Raw genomic sequence first — 17,530 nt, forward strand, 5'->3', positions numbered from 1 at the left:
CATCAATTGCAGTTAATTACATTTTCTGGTTACATTTTCTCGCGTTAAGTATTAAAAATTTTTATTATACTTTCTTGGTAAACTTCATTCAAAGTCAAACCTATTAAAACCGGCAATTGTACCTGATTTCTAGAAAATTTTCAAATTCTGATTGCAACACAGGATCTATATAACGGAAAAAGTAATCTCAATTACAGATTTGAGTTGAATAAATAATTAACAATTATTTGAAATCATAAGTGAAATTATTTTTCAATCAATCAGGACACCGAATCGTATGAAAAGATATTTAATTTAGAAGCCATAAAGCGATGTTACGTTATTTGGCGTATTTTGTATACAATTTTAATATTGAAAAATCGAAAGAGTCGCGAATTTGAAGACAATGAAACAGTCCTCAAATGATTTTTCTGTAATAAAGTAACTAAATCGTTAAGAATTGCTTACTTGTTGTCTCTCAATGTTTAAAAATTCATCATATTTTAATAATATCCAGCCACTGGTGCGACGCTCACGGAATTTCCCCTTTCCCATGGTGGCGCCACCTTGTGACGAAGAAAAATCAGGCGTGCCTCGTGGGCCCGGCTGCATTCTCCCACGTCCAACGTCATCTGAAATTTCCGATAAGCGTAGTGTAAGTATAGGGTACAGAGATGCAACGCGGGGGACGAACGAACGAAACGGCAGAGAGAGAGAGCAAAAGAGAGGGAGGAAGAGATGGGGGGCCCTAAGGCCCTTTTCGTCCGTGACTCGAAGCCCGGGTTTTGCACGAGAAGAGGGAGTTCAAATCCAGAATTAGAATTTCCGTCGGATCAGCGAGGGGTTGAAATATTTTCAAATACCAAAATTCTCAGGCTACGAAAAATCTCATTCGTGAAATATTAATTATTATACTACCAAAACGTTTTAAATACTATTGAAATTATCTTTTATCATGTTGTTAACCATCTCTGAGAAATCATGAACACCCGAAAACCTACCTTTTTTCAGACTGATTTTCAGACCCCTTAAAGACCTGTTAAATCAACTTCCCGCAGCTAATTTTGATTATTCACTTATTTTTTCACTCAATTATCGATATTTTGTTTCACTTTGTTGATGTCTAATGCTTCCAATATTCACACTTGCAAAACGTGTCCTTACAATTACTATCGATCTATGATAAAAAAAAAAGAAATCATTGTAAATCCCTGCACTGATCTACGTGATCAAAAAGTGATCAAATTAGCTGAATAATTGTCGGTAAAAATTAGCTTGGAAAAAAAATATGGCGTCAATCCATGTCTTGCGTATATCATACAAAGTCAATATGGCGGGACATGATCGTGAAATTCGGTGATAATTTCAACAATACAAGATAGATATAGGATTAAATAGCTAAAAAAACTGAAGGCTGCCGAATTGCGCTGCGCTGTTACAAGACGTTGGGTTTATAAAATAAAGACTCTCCGGTTGTTATTACGACGGAAAAAACTTCCCAGCAAATGCAGTCCAGCTGCAGGAATGTACCTCGAATGGAATTTCGACGCATTTTTCTTTTCCTCGAGATTGGCGAGCCGGAACGCCGCGTCGTATCTGCGCAATTCCATATTTCGTTACTTTCAAATAATCATTTTCAACGACAGATTCTCAATAATTCAATCGATCACTCAGATTCGAATGGTGAAAAAATTACAATGAGCAAAAAAAATAATTAAGGATCAATGGAAATAAATTTCAATCCCGTAAAATCCACCAAGTTTTTTTTAACCCTTAGTAAAATTAGAGGTCTAAAATAAGTATTTGGAAGCTAATAAAAGACAAGGAAAACAAAATTTATGATTTGTAATTTTTTTCATTTTTTTCTCCAGTAATTTTGCAAAACAAACAGAATTTTTTTAACGATCGGCGGATACTATTTTTTTTTTTTTTTTATGTCAGTGGTACATGTTGTGCGTACAATCCTAAAATTTTTAGCTTAATTAATATTGAAAAATGGCGGAGTAGTGAATTGTTTTTCTGAAAAAAAAAACATTTTTCCTGAATTTTCACATATATGACCAGTTTTTAAAACGCCATCTATAAATTTACCGATAAAAATCATTAGAAATGTTTAGAGGAACTCTTGTACAATTAGGGTTTTCAGCGTGGGGTAATGAGTTACCCCATATGGCCGCTAAGCAAAAGAAAAAAACGAAAAAAAAACTGTAAACGTTACAGTGATAAGTAAATTTTATCTATTATTGTTTGTTTTTTTTCTGTTTTTCTTTGTTTTCTTTGTAACAAAATATAACTATAGTTTTAAGAATTCGTCATATAAGAGGAAAATTTTAATTGAACATCGCAAAGAGAAAGAGAAAAAAAAAAAGAAGGAAATTAGAACTACGGATTATAAGACGTATTCGTGCAATTAGAGAGCAGCGCAAAAATCGAGAGTAAAGGAATGAAAGCATCGAAATCAGATATGAAGGGAGGACAGCATGAAGAAATGCGTGTTTTTGCAACCTTCCCGCAAATCGTCGAGTCGTCCGCATTTTTCCGCACACAGCGTTGGACAGTCTGCAGGGCAGATTGTCATTTGTTCGATCTTTCGGTGAATTTTTTTGCCCGAAATAAATAAAACGAAAGAACAAAATTTGCGGTGGATCGCTGTCTCATCCTCGACCGACTTTATACGGCAGAAAATATTTTACCGGTTCGACGAACTAATTATATTTTAATCGTACCTTTTACCTATATATATATATATATATGTATAAATATATATCATTTGCGCAGCTTATACTCTCTTCACATATATTTCGGTAATGAAAATCTTGGGTAAATGGTATGCGAAAAAAATTTGACCATGTAATGAAGAAAAAAAAGCGTTCAATTTTTCAATTAATCGTAGCGCTTTCGGATATTGGCAAAAGTGGATTATTCTTCTTTAAAAATTCTTTACCAACGATCGGTAAATACGTAAATTACCGACGAGGTTAATAATCGGCATCGAATCGTGATCGATCTCGAGTTTCGTTTGACGAAACGATGTCGTACATTGTACGCGCTGCGTCCAAATTATGCTCGGTGCAATTACAGTTTTTTTTTTTTTAAATCTTACAGCAAATTTCACCGCGCTGTTTCAAGAAGATCGCACGCAATCGTGGTCGGCAAGCACGATCGAAGAGTTAAGTCTTGCATGCAGATATCGTATGTGAGATAATCACGAATACACGTTGCAGCAGTTTAAAGATCGGAGATGTAAGAAAATAGCGTAAAAAATACGAGAGGAATTTTTTCAACGCGAAAAAGGAAGCACGAAGCACGAACACGTAAAGAGAAAAAGAGGAAGAAGGCTGAGGCGCAGGAAGCGGGAGGAAGAAATAAGCAGGCATTACCGAGCCTGCGGCAAAAACGATTTTGCAATTTTGTATAGCCAAATTGGCGCGCAGGTGTGCAGTACCTGCAGTTGTATTTCATCTCGAGCCGTGAGTGGATGGGTACATATGTGCGTCGAGTCGATAAATTACCATCAGAGCGATAAACGCACGATAATCTCGCTCCGTACTCTCTTGCCAACGGCCGATCTCAGCGTGGCCACTAGAGTGTGAGCTAAGAATAATCGATGCATCGATTAATCGAGTCCAAGAAAACAATCGAACACGACTCGGTTGAGTCGATAAAAATGAATCGATTGTTTCGATTTTTTTTTTTTGATTTTTTTAGTCTTAATAGCGGAATAGTTTTTTGATATTTTATAGGAAAAATAATCGACTTAATCGAAATCCTCAATCTGAAAACGTTTTTTCGATCTTGAAAATTTTTTCTGTATATTTAAGAATCCGTTTAATTTATTTTTCAACTCCTAATTCGTCAGTTCTTCACGGGAGCCGATATCGTAAAATTTATTGATACATTGAAATTACGTGTAGTCGGTATAAAAAAAGAGAGATTCCCGATTACATAAATTTCCTAACATTCTAATGACAGAAGAAAAAATATAACCTACAAAAAGAATTCTGCGTCCATACATAATTTCATAGAATAGAAACAACGAAGTTTGACTCTAATTGTGGGTACGATTATTCATGTCGTAAATGTGAGCGACTGTACGAGAGAAAGAAGGAAAAGAAAAAGTTGAGAAAAAAATTACTGAGCATAATACAAATTATAATAAGCGTATAATCTAACAACCGTACAAACCATGGGAGAAACGGTATTACAAATAGGTACGTCTAAAATCACATCATATGTTAGAAGCGTATGAGTTCCAGCGTTGAATGTAATAACCGAGAATTAGGTGCGCGGGTTATGTGAAAAAAAGGATCATACGCTGATTCGTACCTACGTCTAACGTAACGTCCGCAATTGTGAGAAGAAAACGATACGGAACGATGAAAATTTCGCGATTTGAAGTTGCAAAAAAAAAAAAAAAAAAAAAAAAGAAGAAGAAAAACAGTATTACAGTAGTAGAATGACGAGATAAAGTATAGAAAAATTCATGATAATTTTTTTTGTTTTCTTTTTCTAATTCGTTTCAAAATGGAACTTAATTGCAACGCTGTTTGAAATATTTTGAAAAAAAAATTTATAAAAAAGTATTTTAAGATAAAGAATAATTCTACACTGTACTGAGAATATTTTATTAGATAAACCTCCGTCTGGTGGGAAAAAATCTCAGTATGAGCTGGTATTAACTGAACTTGATGTATACAAAGTTGAAGCTCGTAAATGGAATTGAAAGAACACAAGGTATATAAGCCTCTGATTAGCCTGAAGTATTATAGTATGTACGGCGAACGTGACGTAAATTTGAACTTGGCTGTACGCCAGCGTCGATTATGCTAATTTGGATAATTGAAGAAAAACCGTAATCTCGGCATCGGGTAATTATATTCACTCCTCGATGCTTCGGCACGCAATCTCGAGCACGAGGAGCGAAATCGAGAATCGGTAGTTCTTCCAACCACCATATACCCGAGTGCTGCTGTGGGAATCAGCCGGCAAAATTTTACTATCACGGTCATCTGATTGATATTTATGAATTTTTGTACTTCGCCAATTTCCATGACATTTTTTGATTTTTCCCATCTAATTGGTTGATGCGCAAAAAATTTTCAGGAGTAAAGTTTTTAAATAATTTAATCGACACGTCGAATTTTCTTCGCGAATTTAAACGCTTTGGGCCTTTTTGGGTCCACTGGACCCTTCTGGCATACCTTTGGACGTTCTTTAAAATCATTGGGAATTCGTTCACACGCGTTAATACCACGTAAGATCTTATCACCCTTATCTTGGCGATTCGTGGTTTTGGGTCCTTTAGGATATATTAGGCCTGTTTTTTAATTTTCTGCATTGACTATATTATAACTAAACTAATAATATAATGTATATACTAAGAAGAATAGTCTAAATTTAATTGATACATGACGTCGACTTTGAATTTCTTACTCTTTGGGCCTTTTTGGGTCCACTGGACTCTTCTGGTACACTTTTGGACGTTTTTCAAAATCCTTGGCAATTCGTTGACACAAGTTAATACCACGTAGGACCTTATCTTTCTGATATCGGCGATTCGAGGTTTTGGGCCCTTCAGAATATTATTGGGCCTGTTTTTTTAATTTTCTGCATTGACCATATATTACAACTAAACTTACGTAAAAGAAAAAATATAATATATACTATGAAGAATAGTCTAAATTTAATCAATACACGACATCGATTTGAAATATCTAACTCCTAGAACCTTTTTCATAATTTGGGCCTTTTTCACATTTATTTTCAAATCATTTAGCGGACTGAAGACAAGTAATAAATATTTTTTCCCGGAACTTCTCGGGGTTTCTATTGTTTTTAGAAAACTTTGGGCCTCTTTTTGAATTCCCTACGATCCATTCGTTCGACCTACGATAAAGTTCGTTTTTGGAAAAATGTCAGTCCCGCAAAACTAGTCATGCACATTTGTGTTCGGTACTTGGGCGTAAAATATTCAGGATCGGTCTGGTCCAAGGACCGGTAACCGGCAGAGCCGCACGTCTGAACCTCACACAAAACCGCTCGTTATACATATTTCCTTAAGTCAACGACACGATATTCGAATACACACGTACACACGCTTGACTCGTATGCATTTTACTGTTATAGCCGTCGTCGCACACGCTCAAATATTCGCGTTAAATTCAAAACTCCCACCCTATATAAAAAAAACTGTACGCTTAACAGCGCTTCAAAATTATCTGAGTGAGCAATTTTTTTCCTTATCACATTTATCGTGAGATCCAAAAATTCTGCATATTGATATTTATTATTATTATAACAATTCTCATTTTTTTATTTTCAATTGTTTTAAATATTCATAAGCCGAGAAAATTGCCACCGATTCGAATGTAGGCGGGAAAAATAAAAAATACATAAAAACCTAACGTAAAATGCAACAAAAGAATAAGAAACATGTGATAAAAAAGAAGTTACCGGGCGAGAAAAAAAATTCTCTCAACATATTCGTTCACCCATTCATTCATTCGTCTCGTTCGTTCGGTCACTCGTGCAGAGCAGATTTTCTGGTAGACTTGACGAACGAAAAGAATACAATTTTTTTTTCTTTCTTTCGTTCTTTTTCCTTTACTTTTTTTTTTTTCGTTTTGTTTTTGTTTTTGACCAATAGTACGAAACAGAAATAAAAATCTACGAATGAAAGCACACGAATAAAATGTTGTGATACGCATATGTTCATCTATACATATATACATATATAATACTGAATAATATACAATAAAAGTCTAATTCGAATTTCTATGGGTGAATCTGCTGATGCAAAAGTTGATAAGAATATAAATTTTGTATTTACTACAGTTAAAAACTCATTTTTTGTCAAGTAATCGGAAATTACGTGAAAATTTCGATATTTCAGTAACGAAGGTAACATGAATTTTAAGAAACATTATACTTTTTCAACAATTATTTCATAGTTGAATGCAAGAAAAAATCCCAAAATTTGAAACAACTAATTTTTAAGCTTGAATAACTTTTCAACCAGTAGATTCGCAAAAAAGAAGAAAAAAAATCCCTAGAAACCTTTTTTTTTTTTTTTGAGATCGTTCAATTTCCTACAAAAAAAAAAAAAAAAAATCCGTATCGCACTTTACGACACGTCAATAATCCGTTATTGAACGATAAAGTTCCAAAAAAAAAAAAAAAAAAAAAAAAAGAAATAATTTCCAGTGTTATTTAAACGAAAAATAGAAAATCGCAAATAGGCACCATACCTAACAATAATTTTAAGAACTGAAACTTTGACGGAATTTTTTTTCTTTCCGTCATCTTCAACAATATTTTCATGGTGGCTAACGAAAAAATTTTTTACCTCACTTTTTTCGCCCACCCTTAGGTATACACCTACCTACCTACCTACCTACCTACACTCTATATTATGATGGTAAAAATGTCCACTTAAAAGGTATAATGAATACACATAATATGAATACGTATTTATCCACAGAATCCGAAAGGCGGAGTGCACGGCAACGGAATGTTCGAATAACATTCACCCATCGTGCACCATCACACGGCAATGCAATATCTCAAAGCTATATATATATATATATATATATATATAAATAAATATACATATATACACACATGTATGACAGGCATGTAATACACGTTTAAGTGTGTAGGTGAAGTCGACGTGAGAAAACCGGACCGTCTCGCGGTCAATGGCTGTTTAGTGTCGTGTAGTTCACTGCCAACCGCGTTGCTGCAACACAAGAGTGAACAGAGCGAGAGAGAAATATTTTATACCTCAATGTGTGTATATGTATATGTATACAGAGTGAATAGATATTGACTGCAGGGTCCGTCGTCTGCTAAAATTTAATGCGCACGCGCTACAATTTTGAGAGCCAGCTGTTTGCCAGGCTGACCAACTGTCTATAACCTGAAATTTTTTTTACACTTGACACACTGACACAGTTTTATGTATACACCTTCAAAGTTTTCGAGGTTACCTTCACGACGACGGTTGGTCACCCTGGTTAAACAGCCGCTCTTGGATCGCAGCGCGTGCGCATTAACGGCGTCGTATAATGTGACGGTTCTTTTCTTTTTTTTTTTTTTATATTATTAATATAAATTTTGTGTTCATTCTGTTTCATATCATAGCCAAAAGTCTACAAACAAAAGTGCCGTTTTTTTTTTTTTTTTTTTTTTACCCTTTTTTATTTCAAATTAGCAGAACAGACGAATTCTTTTCTACACTCGGGCACATTTTTTTTTATTTTCACACACCTTCCTATCAGGCAGTTTACATTGGGTTATATATTCGATATTTCATGTCGTAAAAAATTTACCAAGTTTGTTCAAACGTCGTTAACTGTAATTTGAAAATTATGAGAATTTTTTTTTTCCAATGGTTTGTCTTGAAGATAATAACCCCCCCCCCCCCCCTCCCCCTCCAGACAAAAAAAAAAAAAAACAATAAAAAACCAAACTTTGCAGACCGCAAATTCATTTTGTATATTATATTTATACGTACCTACCTACACGTGTTGCGCGGTGTCGATGCGATTGCCTGTCAACAGGCGGTTTACTCTCTACTCACGCGTCGAAGTCACCGAAATTCGCATAGACTTTCAATTAATTCTCACAGCCATACAGCAAGTGGTGTGTTTTTTTTTTTTTTGTCTTTTTCTTCTTTATTTTTCCCCCCATTATTTCTAACGAGGAATAGAAATTTTTTTTTTTTAAACAGAACGCGAGAAGACCCGGAAATTTTTTTAAACGAACGAAAGAAAATATATAGATACTTCGTGTTAATATTTCATTAGTTTAGGAATATTTTCAACCTCGATTCTTTGAATTTCTTACCAAAATTCGATGACGACAGTACCGATATTAGTATTTCACAAATCATGATTGAAAGAGGTTGAAAAAAGGCTGAGAAAAAAAGAAGTTCTGAGAGTGTTTGAGAAAAAAACATTTTTTTAAATTCTAATTATCAATTTTTTTTTTTAAATTTAAATGTTTGCGAGTCCGAAAAAAGCGGGAAAACATTTCTTTTTTTTTTTTTAACCTCACACTCTATCTAGACGGAAAAAATTTCACGATTTCACAAATCATGATTGAAAGAGGAAAGGTTGAGAGAAAAAAGTCCTGAGAGTGCTCGAGGAAAAATTTTTTTTTTTTTTAAATTCGTTTGCGAGTCTGAAAAAAGTGGGAAAACATTTTTTCTCTTTTTTGTTTTCAACCTCACATTCTATCTAGACGGTAAAAATTCTGAAAATATTTCACGCGTTGCCCTAGTTTTGATTTCGGTTGAGAAAAAAAAATTGTAAGAAACGACGATGAAGAGGAGAAAAAAAAAAAAAAAAAAAAAAAAAAAAAAAACAGAAAGAAAAAAATCTTTAAATTCCATGCATATCATGAAATAATGAGACTTTCGTATAAGAGAGCATATAAAAGCATAATTTTTCGAAAAGGACATACTTTACCCCGAAAAATAACGGTGAAGTTAGGTCGAACAGGATATACAAAGTCGAGTGTCATGGCTGCTATGCGAGTATACTGTAGATATACAGGACGAATGCATAGGGAAGAGCGAAGATGAAGAATAGGTGGACGTGTATACGCGGCGTGTGAAGATCTTCGGGATGTCAGTCAGTCAGTCGGTGGTTAGCCGTGCTCGAGTGAAGACAGTGTCGATTGCACGAGCGATTTTCACCTCAACCGGAAAGGTAAAATCGTTTAGAAAGAGACACGATGGACGAGAAAAAGAGTGCATAACGATACGATATACATGAGACAAGAATATCGCGAAAAGTGAATTTTTTTTTTTTAATATAAGAATATTATTAAATATTTTATTTATATTATGAAGAAAATTTAAGAAAAATAAATTTTGGATATTTGAAGATGGAATAAAATTTTACGCGAGAGAATATTATCGATAATAAATCATATAATTAAAAAAAGCTCACTTATAATTAACGACTGATTCAATTGCTTGAATATATTTTTTTAATAAACAACGTTATTCGATGTATTTAATCGTACAAGATACTGAATTTTAATAAATATAATAATAATAATAATTCAGATAAATTTTAGATACTTTAAAGTATCATATATATATATATACTAAATCGAATATCAAATCATTGCATAACGAAGTTAGTCGAAAAGTTTTCCAAGTGTTTAATTACGTACATTGAAGTTGAGTATATTACGTGTCTAAATGCATATTTAAAATTCACGGTTATTATATGCATAACTAAATGTGTAGACAGAAAAGGGACGTTAAATTGACATTATCGTGGATACGATATACCTGAGTGTTTAGTTAATTACCGTTTCCGAGGGTAAATACATATGGTATGTATATATATGTATAACGAAATGCCCAAGTAAAACTTAAAGGTGATATTAATATATATATATATATATATATATATATATATATATGTATATATATGAACTTTGTGCAAACGATTCAATTTGCAAGTTTTAAAGTAATCTTCGATATATAACAATAACAATAATAATAATCTATGTGAATGAAAAAGAAAGAATAAGAATTCAACGAAAGGATAAAAATTGGGTAAAAAAAAAAAATATATATATATATATAAAATATAGATGAAGATTATGTCACTGATCAAGAACTTCGATACGAAGACTGCGGAGAATTTTTCATCGTGAAAAAGGAGGAGAAAATATTCGAGAAATATGGCCTCGATGTGCGGAAGTACCAAAAGCCATCCGGCTTTGACAACGAGCAGTTTTTACAGACCGGGAAGCTACCCTTATCAGGTATTGTTGAATAGAAATATTAATATTGTTTGAAATTATTGAATATTTTTTTTCTGCCCTTGCATTATTGTGAAATATCATTGAATATTCTAAAATAATATAATTAATTTTAGAATAATTTTAATCATATACAATTTTGTAATCGTTGTTAGGTTTCATGTTTGATTTTCAAATTATGTAAACGAGCAGTAATTAAACAAGGTAATATAAATAATACAAATATAAAATAAAATTCAGGCAATGCGAAAAAAGGAGTTTAAGGAGGAAAAAAAAGGCGAATCAGGGATAAAAGCGGAAGAAATACGCTTAGATGAATATCTCGACGGGATGCTGATGAATCAGCGTCGACTGCAGAACCTTCTTGATACTTTACGTACATGTGTGTGTATGTAAAATACGTATATATAGCTTGCGTAATTTTCATGCGAGCTCAAAGACTGCAAGGCCAAGGCCCAGAGACAACGGCCACTCGTAAATGCATGGGAACAATTATAATCCATGCGAGTCGAGATTTCCCATTGTTTGCAGATAAATTTTTTAATAACTTTAATCGATTCCATAGACACGATGTTACACTTAATAATAACAATAATAGAATATAAAAAAACGATCTTTTCTCGATAAACATTTGATATATCGTTTGAGAAATGATTGTGAGAAAAGTAGTTTAAAAGAAAAAAGAAAATCTCGTTTAATTTTTACAAAAGTTTTGTAAAATCGAAGGAAAAGAAAGAAAAAAAAAACAAGAAAGAAACGCACAAGAGTAACGATTCTCTGTTAATATTATTATTCAAAACTCCCGAATACTGCTGCAGGGAAAGAAAAGGCTGGAGATGCTGCACGTTGATGATTAGATTAAAAAAAAAGCAAAAAAAAAAATGTTAAGAAAAACGATCCTTCGATATATATACGAGATAAAATAACGTTGAGAGAAATTCGAAGTGAGACTCGGCTCGGGTCGAATAAATGTTTAAAAATTAAGATGACAATGTTATCGTTAATTTGGATAATAAACATCGCGGCTGATGTTAGAATAGGTGTGTATAAACACATACTGCAATATGATTGCATCAACACCGCGGCTCTCGCCTGAGTAAAAGATAAGAAATAGGAAATAAGAAATAAGAAAAAGAAGAAGAAGAAAAAGAAAGTCAAATTTTTCGAGAACGGCTCTCTAGGTGTAATCCATGCATGTGACGCAAAAACACCGACTGTTTTTTTTTTTTTTTTTTTCGAATCTCGTGTAACAAAATGTTAGTTTTTGATGTTTTAAGAGCCCACTCCAAAGGACAGTTCAAAAAAAAAAATTTTCCAGAGATAGCTCCACATTTTTTAAAAGGTCAGAAATCGTCAAAGATCGATTTTTTTTTTTTTTTCTTTTTTAATTTTTTTTTCTCTCGTCACGGTATAATTTTATAGACAAAAAAAAAAAAAATAAGTTTCCGAAAGTTTCAGTTCAAAATTTGAAATTTGAAAGATCGTTCATAATTTTTTTTCAACTTTTTCGTGCATTTCTTTAAATCCTTTCGAGCAACGTTTTTGGTATTCGTATGAAAAATTCATAAATTTTTTTTCTTCTATTTAGTAAGAAAGAAACGATAACAATACATCACGACATGAATTAAAAATCAAACAGAATACAGAAAATATATTTTTTTTTAATTCAATTTTTTTGACGATTTTTGACATTTTAAAAAATTTGGAGCGACCTCTTGAAATTTTTTTTTTGAGCCGTCCTTTGGAGTGGGCTCTTAAAACATCAAAAACTAACATTTTGTCGGACGAGACTCAAAGAAAAAAAAAAAAAATAGTCGGTTTTCTGCGCCACCCTAATATATATACATATATAGTATATCTGGTCGGAAGAAGAAAAACGGATGAAAAAAAAATGAGAAGAAGTTTAAAAAAAAAAAAAAAAAAAAAACCGAAAAGAAGACGAAGAAGAAAAAAAAAATAAAAGGAAAACGGAAAGAAAGGAAGAAACACGCTCGACTTCACCTGTCCGACGATGTTGACGTAGGCGGGGCGCACAACACAAGACTCTTTTGTAGTCTGTCTACTGCTGATCAAACGTTTACTCAACGACTCGAAAATATAAAATCTCGAGACCGCTGTCCCAACTCACAATGCAATCCTTGAGACAACATCGCGGGAACCCGATTTTATTTTTTACTTTTCATTTTTTCTCTTTTAAGGTGTTTTTTTTTTTTTTTTTTTACGAAGGAAGCAAAATTTGTGTTTTTCCTTTTCTTTTTTAGTTTTTGTTGTTTTCTGTCTTCAAATTGTCTGCACAAGTATACAGTTACAATGAGATTGTAATGAATGAATGAAAAAAAAAAACAAAACAACAAAAACAACAGCAACAAAAAGAAAACCCTCGAAAAAATTGTTCGTTTACTTTTTCCGCTTCGTCTCTTCGTTCGAACGGTTGAAAATCATTATCGTTCAAAAATTTCACACCAACGGAACGAATTTTAGAAAAAAATGATTACGATGAACATAACGTACCCGTCAAAAACGCCTTTCTGGTAAATTTTGAGATTTGTTTGATTGTTCGTTAACAAACAAAAAAAAAAAAAACAAAAATCAAATTTCGAGTAAAACTCGGTAGGTACACACGCTTTGAAAAACACGATTTAAAATGTCAAACTCAAAATCTTGATCAAAAACACTTTGAATATTTCTATTGTTGTATTTTTTTTTCTCTGCAAATGGCGTCTAAAAACAAGGATTAACAGAAAAAAAAAGAAAAAAAAAGGCAGCTTCAACTTGGAGCATTGTTAATAAAGTTGTGAAGAAAAAACGAAAAAATTTGATACTTTTTTTCTTCTCAAACAAGTAATCAAAAAAAAGTCAAAAAATGTACCAGAAAATGTTCTGTCGATGGGTAATTGAAAGAATATATATATATATATAAATATATATATATATATATATAATAAAAAAAAAAAAAACAATCGAGGAAATCAAAGATGAAAATTTTTCAAACCGTACGATTTGGCGCGGAACGCCCCGTATACATATATGTTTTCAGTCTATACCGGCTGCGTGTAATACTATTTGGTATTCGATCGGAAGTATGTCAGTGACATAACAGTACTTGGGCGTAAAGAACGGTCCTCTTCTCCGTAGGCTTGGGCGAGTTGTGTTACGCGGGTGGGCGCGGAATCCTAGACTCCTAGACCCTAGACTCGTGGCATATGATATATGCAGCGTGTAGAGCTGCTAGGTCAGTGTCAGTAGATTTTTCATGACCAAACAGCGCCGAAGGAACTCGTAGTTATTTCGAGAGAGAAGAAAGAGAAAAAAAATTGGAAGTCATATAAGGACGTGTTTACGTGAAAGATTGAAATTTTATTTCTCTGATTCAATTTGATTCGAGCAAAGAAGGAAGAAAAAAATTTGGAAATTTTCAAATTACGAATTTCAAATCCCGACAACGAATTCTATCAGTTCAAAGTTACGGGAAAAAGATAAAAAAAAAAATTCGAACTAGTCGGTATAAATAAAGTAACACAAGTAGAATACCGAAACGATGTGAAGAATAAAAAAACTACTTTCAACTCGTAATTTTTTATTGTTCAACTTATATACTTGTTACTTTTAGTAGCTCGAAGAGAACGCGTTTCTTCTGTTTCTTCATATCGTACCTACACAGCTCGGACAGTGCGATTCGGGATCAGAAAGTCTTGAGGAATTCGATGTTCAATCTGATGATGAACTCGAACCTCTGATTGAACCTTTCATCACATTCCGTTCTCCAGCTGCAGCGCCGTCACAAAAATTCTGAAAAGCTACCGCTATTTCCTCATCATTTTTACCTTCTGAACAAAGTTAGAAAAAAAAAATTTTTAAAAAAAAAAACAAAAAATTGTTCTCACCGTACGAAACTTTGATCTGAATTTTAAACTCGTCGTATCGTATAATTTTTTTTTTCAGTTACAAAATGAAAACAAAACATATTTCGTTATTAGAATAACAAAGCTTTTGGTTTATACAAAAAACAAAAAAATAAAAAAACTATACATTTTACAGCGATATTCGATATCGGTGAGCAAAAATCTGTGATTGAATTTCAAATTATCTTTCCAAAGATTTGAAATAAAAATCATTATTTCGTTGAGAACAGCTGCTTAGAAAGAGCAGCGTTAAAACGGTGTTAATATATTTCGATAAAAACGTTCTCAATTCGTGCAAATAAATGAAGGGAGGAATGGAAAAACCAAGACAGGGTGGCCACAAATTTTTGAAAAAAAAAAAAATTCCACGACATTTCCAGTTTTTCCACGACCTAAAACCTAATAAGTTTTCCCTGAAATTTTCCAAGTTTTAGTAAGTTTCTAAAACCTGAATCTTTTTTAGCGTACGAATTTTATATTCGGTTAAAATTCAATTCGAATTGAGGAAAAATATAACGTAAAAAAGAGTCAGTTTGAGCCAATTTGTTTTCTCGATGAGAAAAAAAGTAGAATAATGAAATTTTCAGTTTTTTCCATCACCAAATTAAAAATCCCCCAACATTTCCAGTTTTTTTTTTTTTTTTTTTTTTTTTTTTTTTTTTTTACCACCATACTACAACAAACTGGGATAAATGTTTAAATAAATTTACGACTCGTACGTATAGATGAATCTTCGCGATTTTCTTTTATCAAGAAAAGAATATGGCGGACATCAAAATCAGTTTTATCGAATTTTAATTGATGAAAAATCGATTCGAGGACCAAAGAAATAAAAAAAAAATGATAAAAACTAGCAAAAACCTCATTTCTCAAAACTCGATATCCCCAAAATTTCCCTAAAACTAGTCCTCCTTGAACGGCCCTTTCTAGTCCATCATAAAAATGATGGCAACGCGCGCTACTCGATATAAAAACTAGAGAAGAACAGGAAAAAAAAACCAAAAAAAAAAAAAAAAAATAAGAAAGAAATAAAGAATTTAAAAAAACAAAAAAAAAAAAAAACCGTGAACAGAAATAAAAATGTTCGAATTAACACACATTCGAGTTGTATTTTTTTCTATTTCAACCTCAATAGCCGTGAAAAACTAGTCGCCTGCCATGCCGGTCTATTGCAGTCCGGTTTATCGAAAGCAGACGACAAGAGTGTAAGTGTAAGAGAATGTAAAGTATAGTGTTGTGTATATATATATATATATATATAATAGTGTAATGGCATAGTGCAGGCCAGCTATAAATAGAGAAAAGAAGTACATAAGAGCAGGAGTAGGAAAGAGGAGCAGGATAGGCAGGACAAGGTAGGGGAAACCCGGTACTGTGGGAACCCACGACCTCTTACGGAGTCGAACGGAAGAAAGACACGAGGTCGAAAAAAAGTTCTACTGCCCGATCATCATTCCTCGCTCTCGTTCATGCTATATACCTACGTTCTCGAGTCGATGGTCGACACTTGATAGATGAGAGAGAGGAAAAAAAAAAAAAAAACAACAACAATAATAATAATAATAAAATAAGACAACGCTGTGTGATACCCATGATGTAAAAAAACAATGATCGATATAAAACGAATGGAAATATGTGTTTTTTTTTTTTTTTTTTTTTTTTTTTAAACCGACAGGATATGACGTCGATTTACCTCAAACTTCGATTATTTTTTCTTCGTTCCTTCTGTCCAATTTTTTTTTTTTTTTTTTTCTTTCTCTCTTCTCGATAAATCAAAACTGGAAAGAGAAAGAATTCTTTCGGAATTGTCGTCTCGTTTTTTGTATTCTCTTATTTCGTTTTCTTGTTCGGAAATCCTTTTTTGCTTGTTTTTATTTTCTTTCTTTCTTTCTTTATTTTTTTCTTCTTAATTATATTGCATTCAACTTTGAATAGAAGAAAAAAAAAAAAAACTACTACGAATAATAATTTCGTGTATAATATGTTACGATGTGTGGTTAATTCATGTGATTAAGTTCTGGACGGTTGTTAGTTTACAATGTATTGTACGAAGAACAGAAGAAAAAAAAATTGTTAATTGGATATAATCTCAATTTTTTTTTTTTTTACTTCCTCTTCTTCTTCTTTTTTTACAAACAAAACGAAAGTATGACTGCTTCCTCCGATCACTTGACCAATTATCCAGTCATCATGAATACCAGAACTAAGCCTGAATGAATATAAATCTTGTATTAAGATAAATAAAGCAAAGCTTTTCATATTGATTTTTCGATCGTTCGAGATGAGTAAAAAAGTAAAAAGAAAGAAAAAAAATATATATATATCTATTATAACATACTCGAATGGAAGTTAATCTTGGTACATAAAAATATCGATTGATTACACACTCTAAATTCTACAACATATTTCTGACTCAATTTTACATCGATTCAAATTTTATTCTATTGTCTGTCTAGAATATGATTTAAAGTTTGAAAATGGAAAGAAAAAAAAATTACAAATATATTACGAATTGGCCAATTGAGTTCGTGAACTTGCGGGAAGACCCAGCGATTCGTATTCTCGTATTTATAAGATGAAATATACGTATAGGCATGTAATGCTTTTTGTCTAGCGATGAATATCCCACAATACGATTCACAGTTAGGTTAGGTTCAACGTACCAACTTTTGTTACACTATATCTATGACGTGAATGTGTCTGTGCGCACATATATTTATATATATATATATATATATATATATATATATATAGATGCAATGAGAGATTAGCGGGAGTTTAATCGGGAATCGTGCGCTCGTTTCAATAAATGCATTACAATGTATGGACGAGTAAAATTTCTTCGTTCCTTCAATTTCTCTCTG

At 32.6% G+C, this 17,530-nt stretch overlaps 1 protein-coding gene across 1 annotated transcript in view; it reads left to right on the forward strand.

The window, feature by feature from the left end:
• The first annotated feature begins 10,593 nt into the window (after positions 1-10,593).
• LOC124406330 overlaps positions 10,594-17,530 on the forward strand; it is a 29,271-nt gene continuing 22,334 nt past the window's right edge. The window contains exon 1 of the mRNA XM_046881717.1: positions 10,594-10,767. Coding sequence (XP_046737673.1) covers positions 10,684-10,767 — 84 coding nt within the window. The 5' untranslated portion in view covers positions 10,594-10,683. The remainder of the gene's footprint in view (positions 10,768-17,530) is intronic.

The sequence above is a fragment of the Diprion similis genome, chromosome 5 (assembly GCF_021155765.1).
Source record: "Diprion similis isolate iyDipSimi1 chromosome 5, iyDipSimi1.1, whole genome shotgun sequence".
Taxonomy (NCBI): Eukaryota; Metazoa; Arthropoda; class Insecta; order Hymenoptera; family Diprionidae; genus Diprion; species Diprion similis.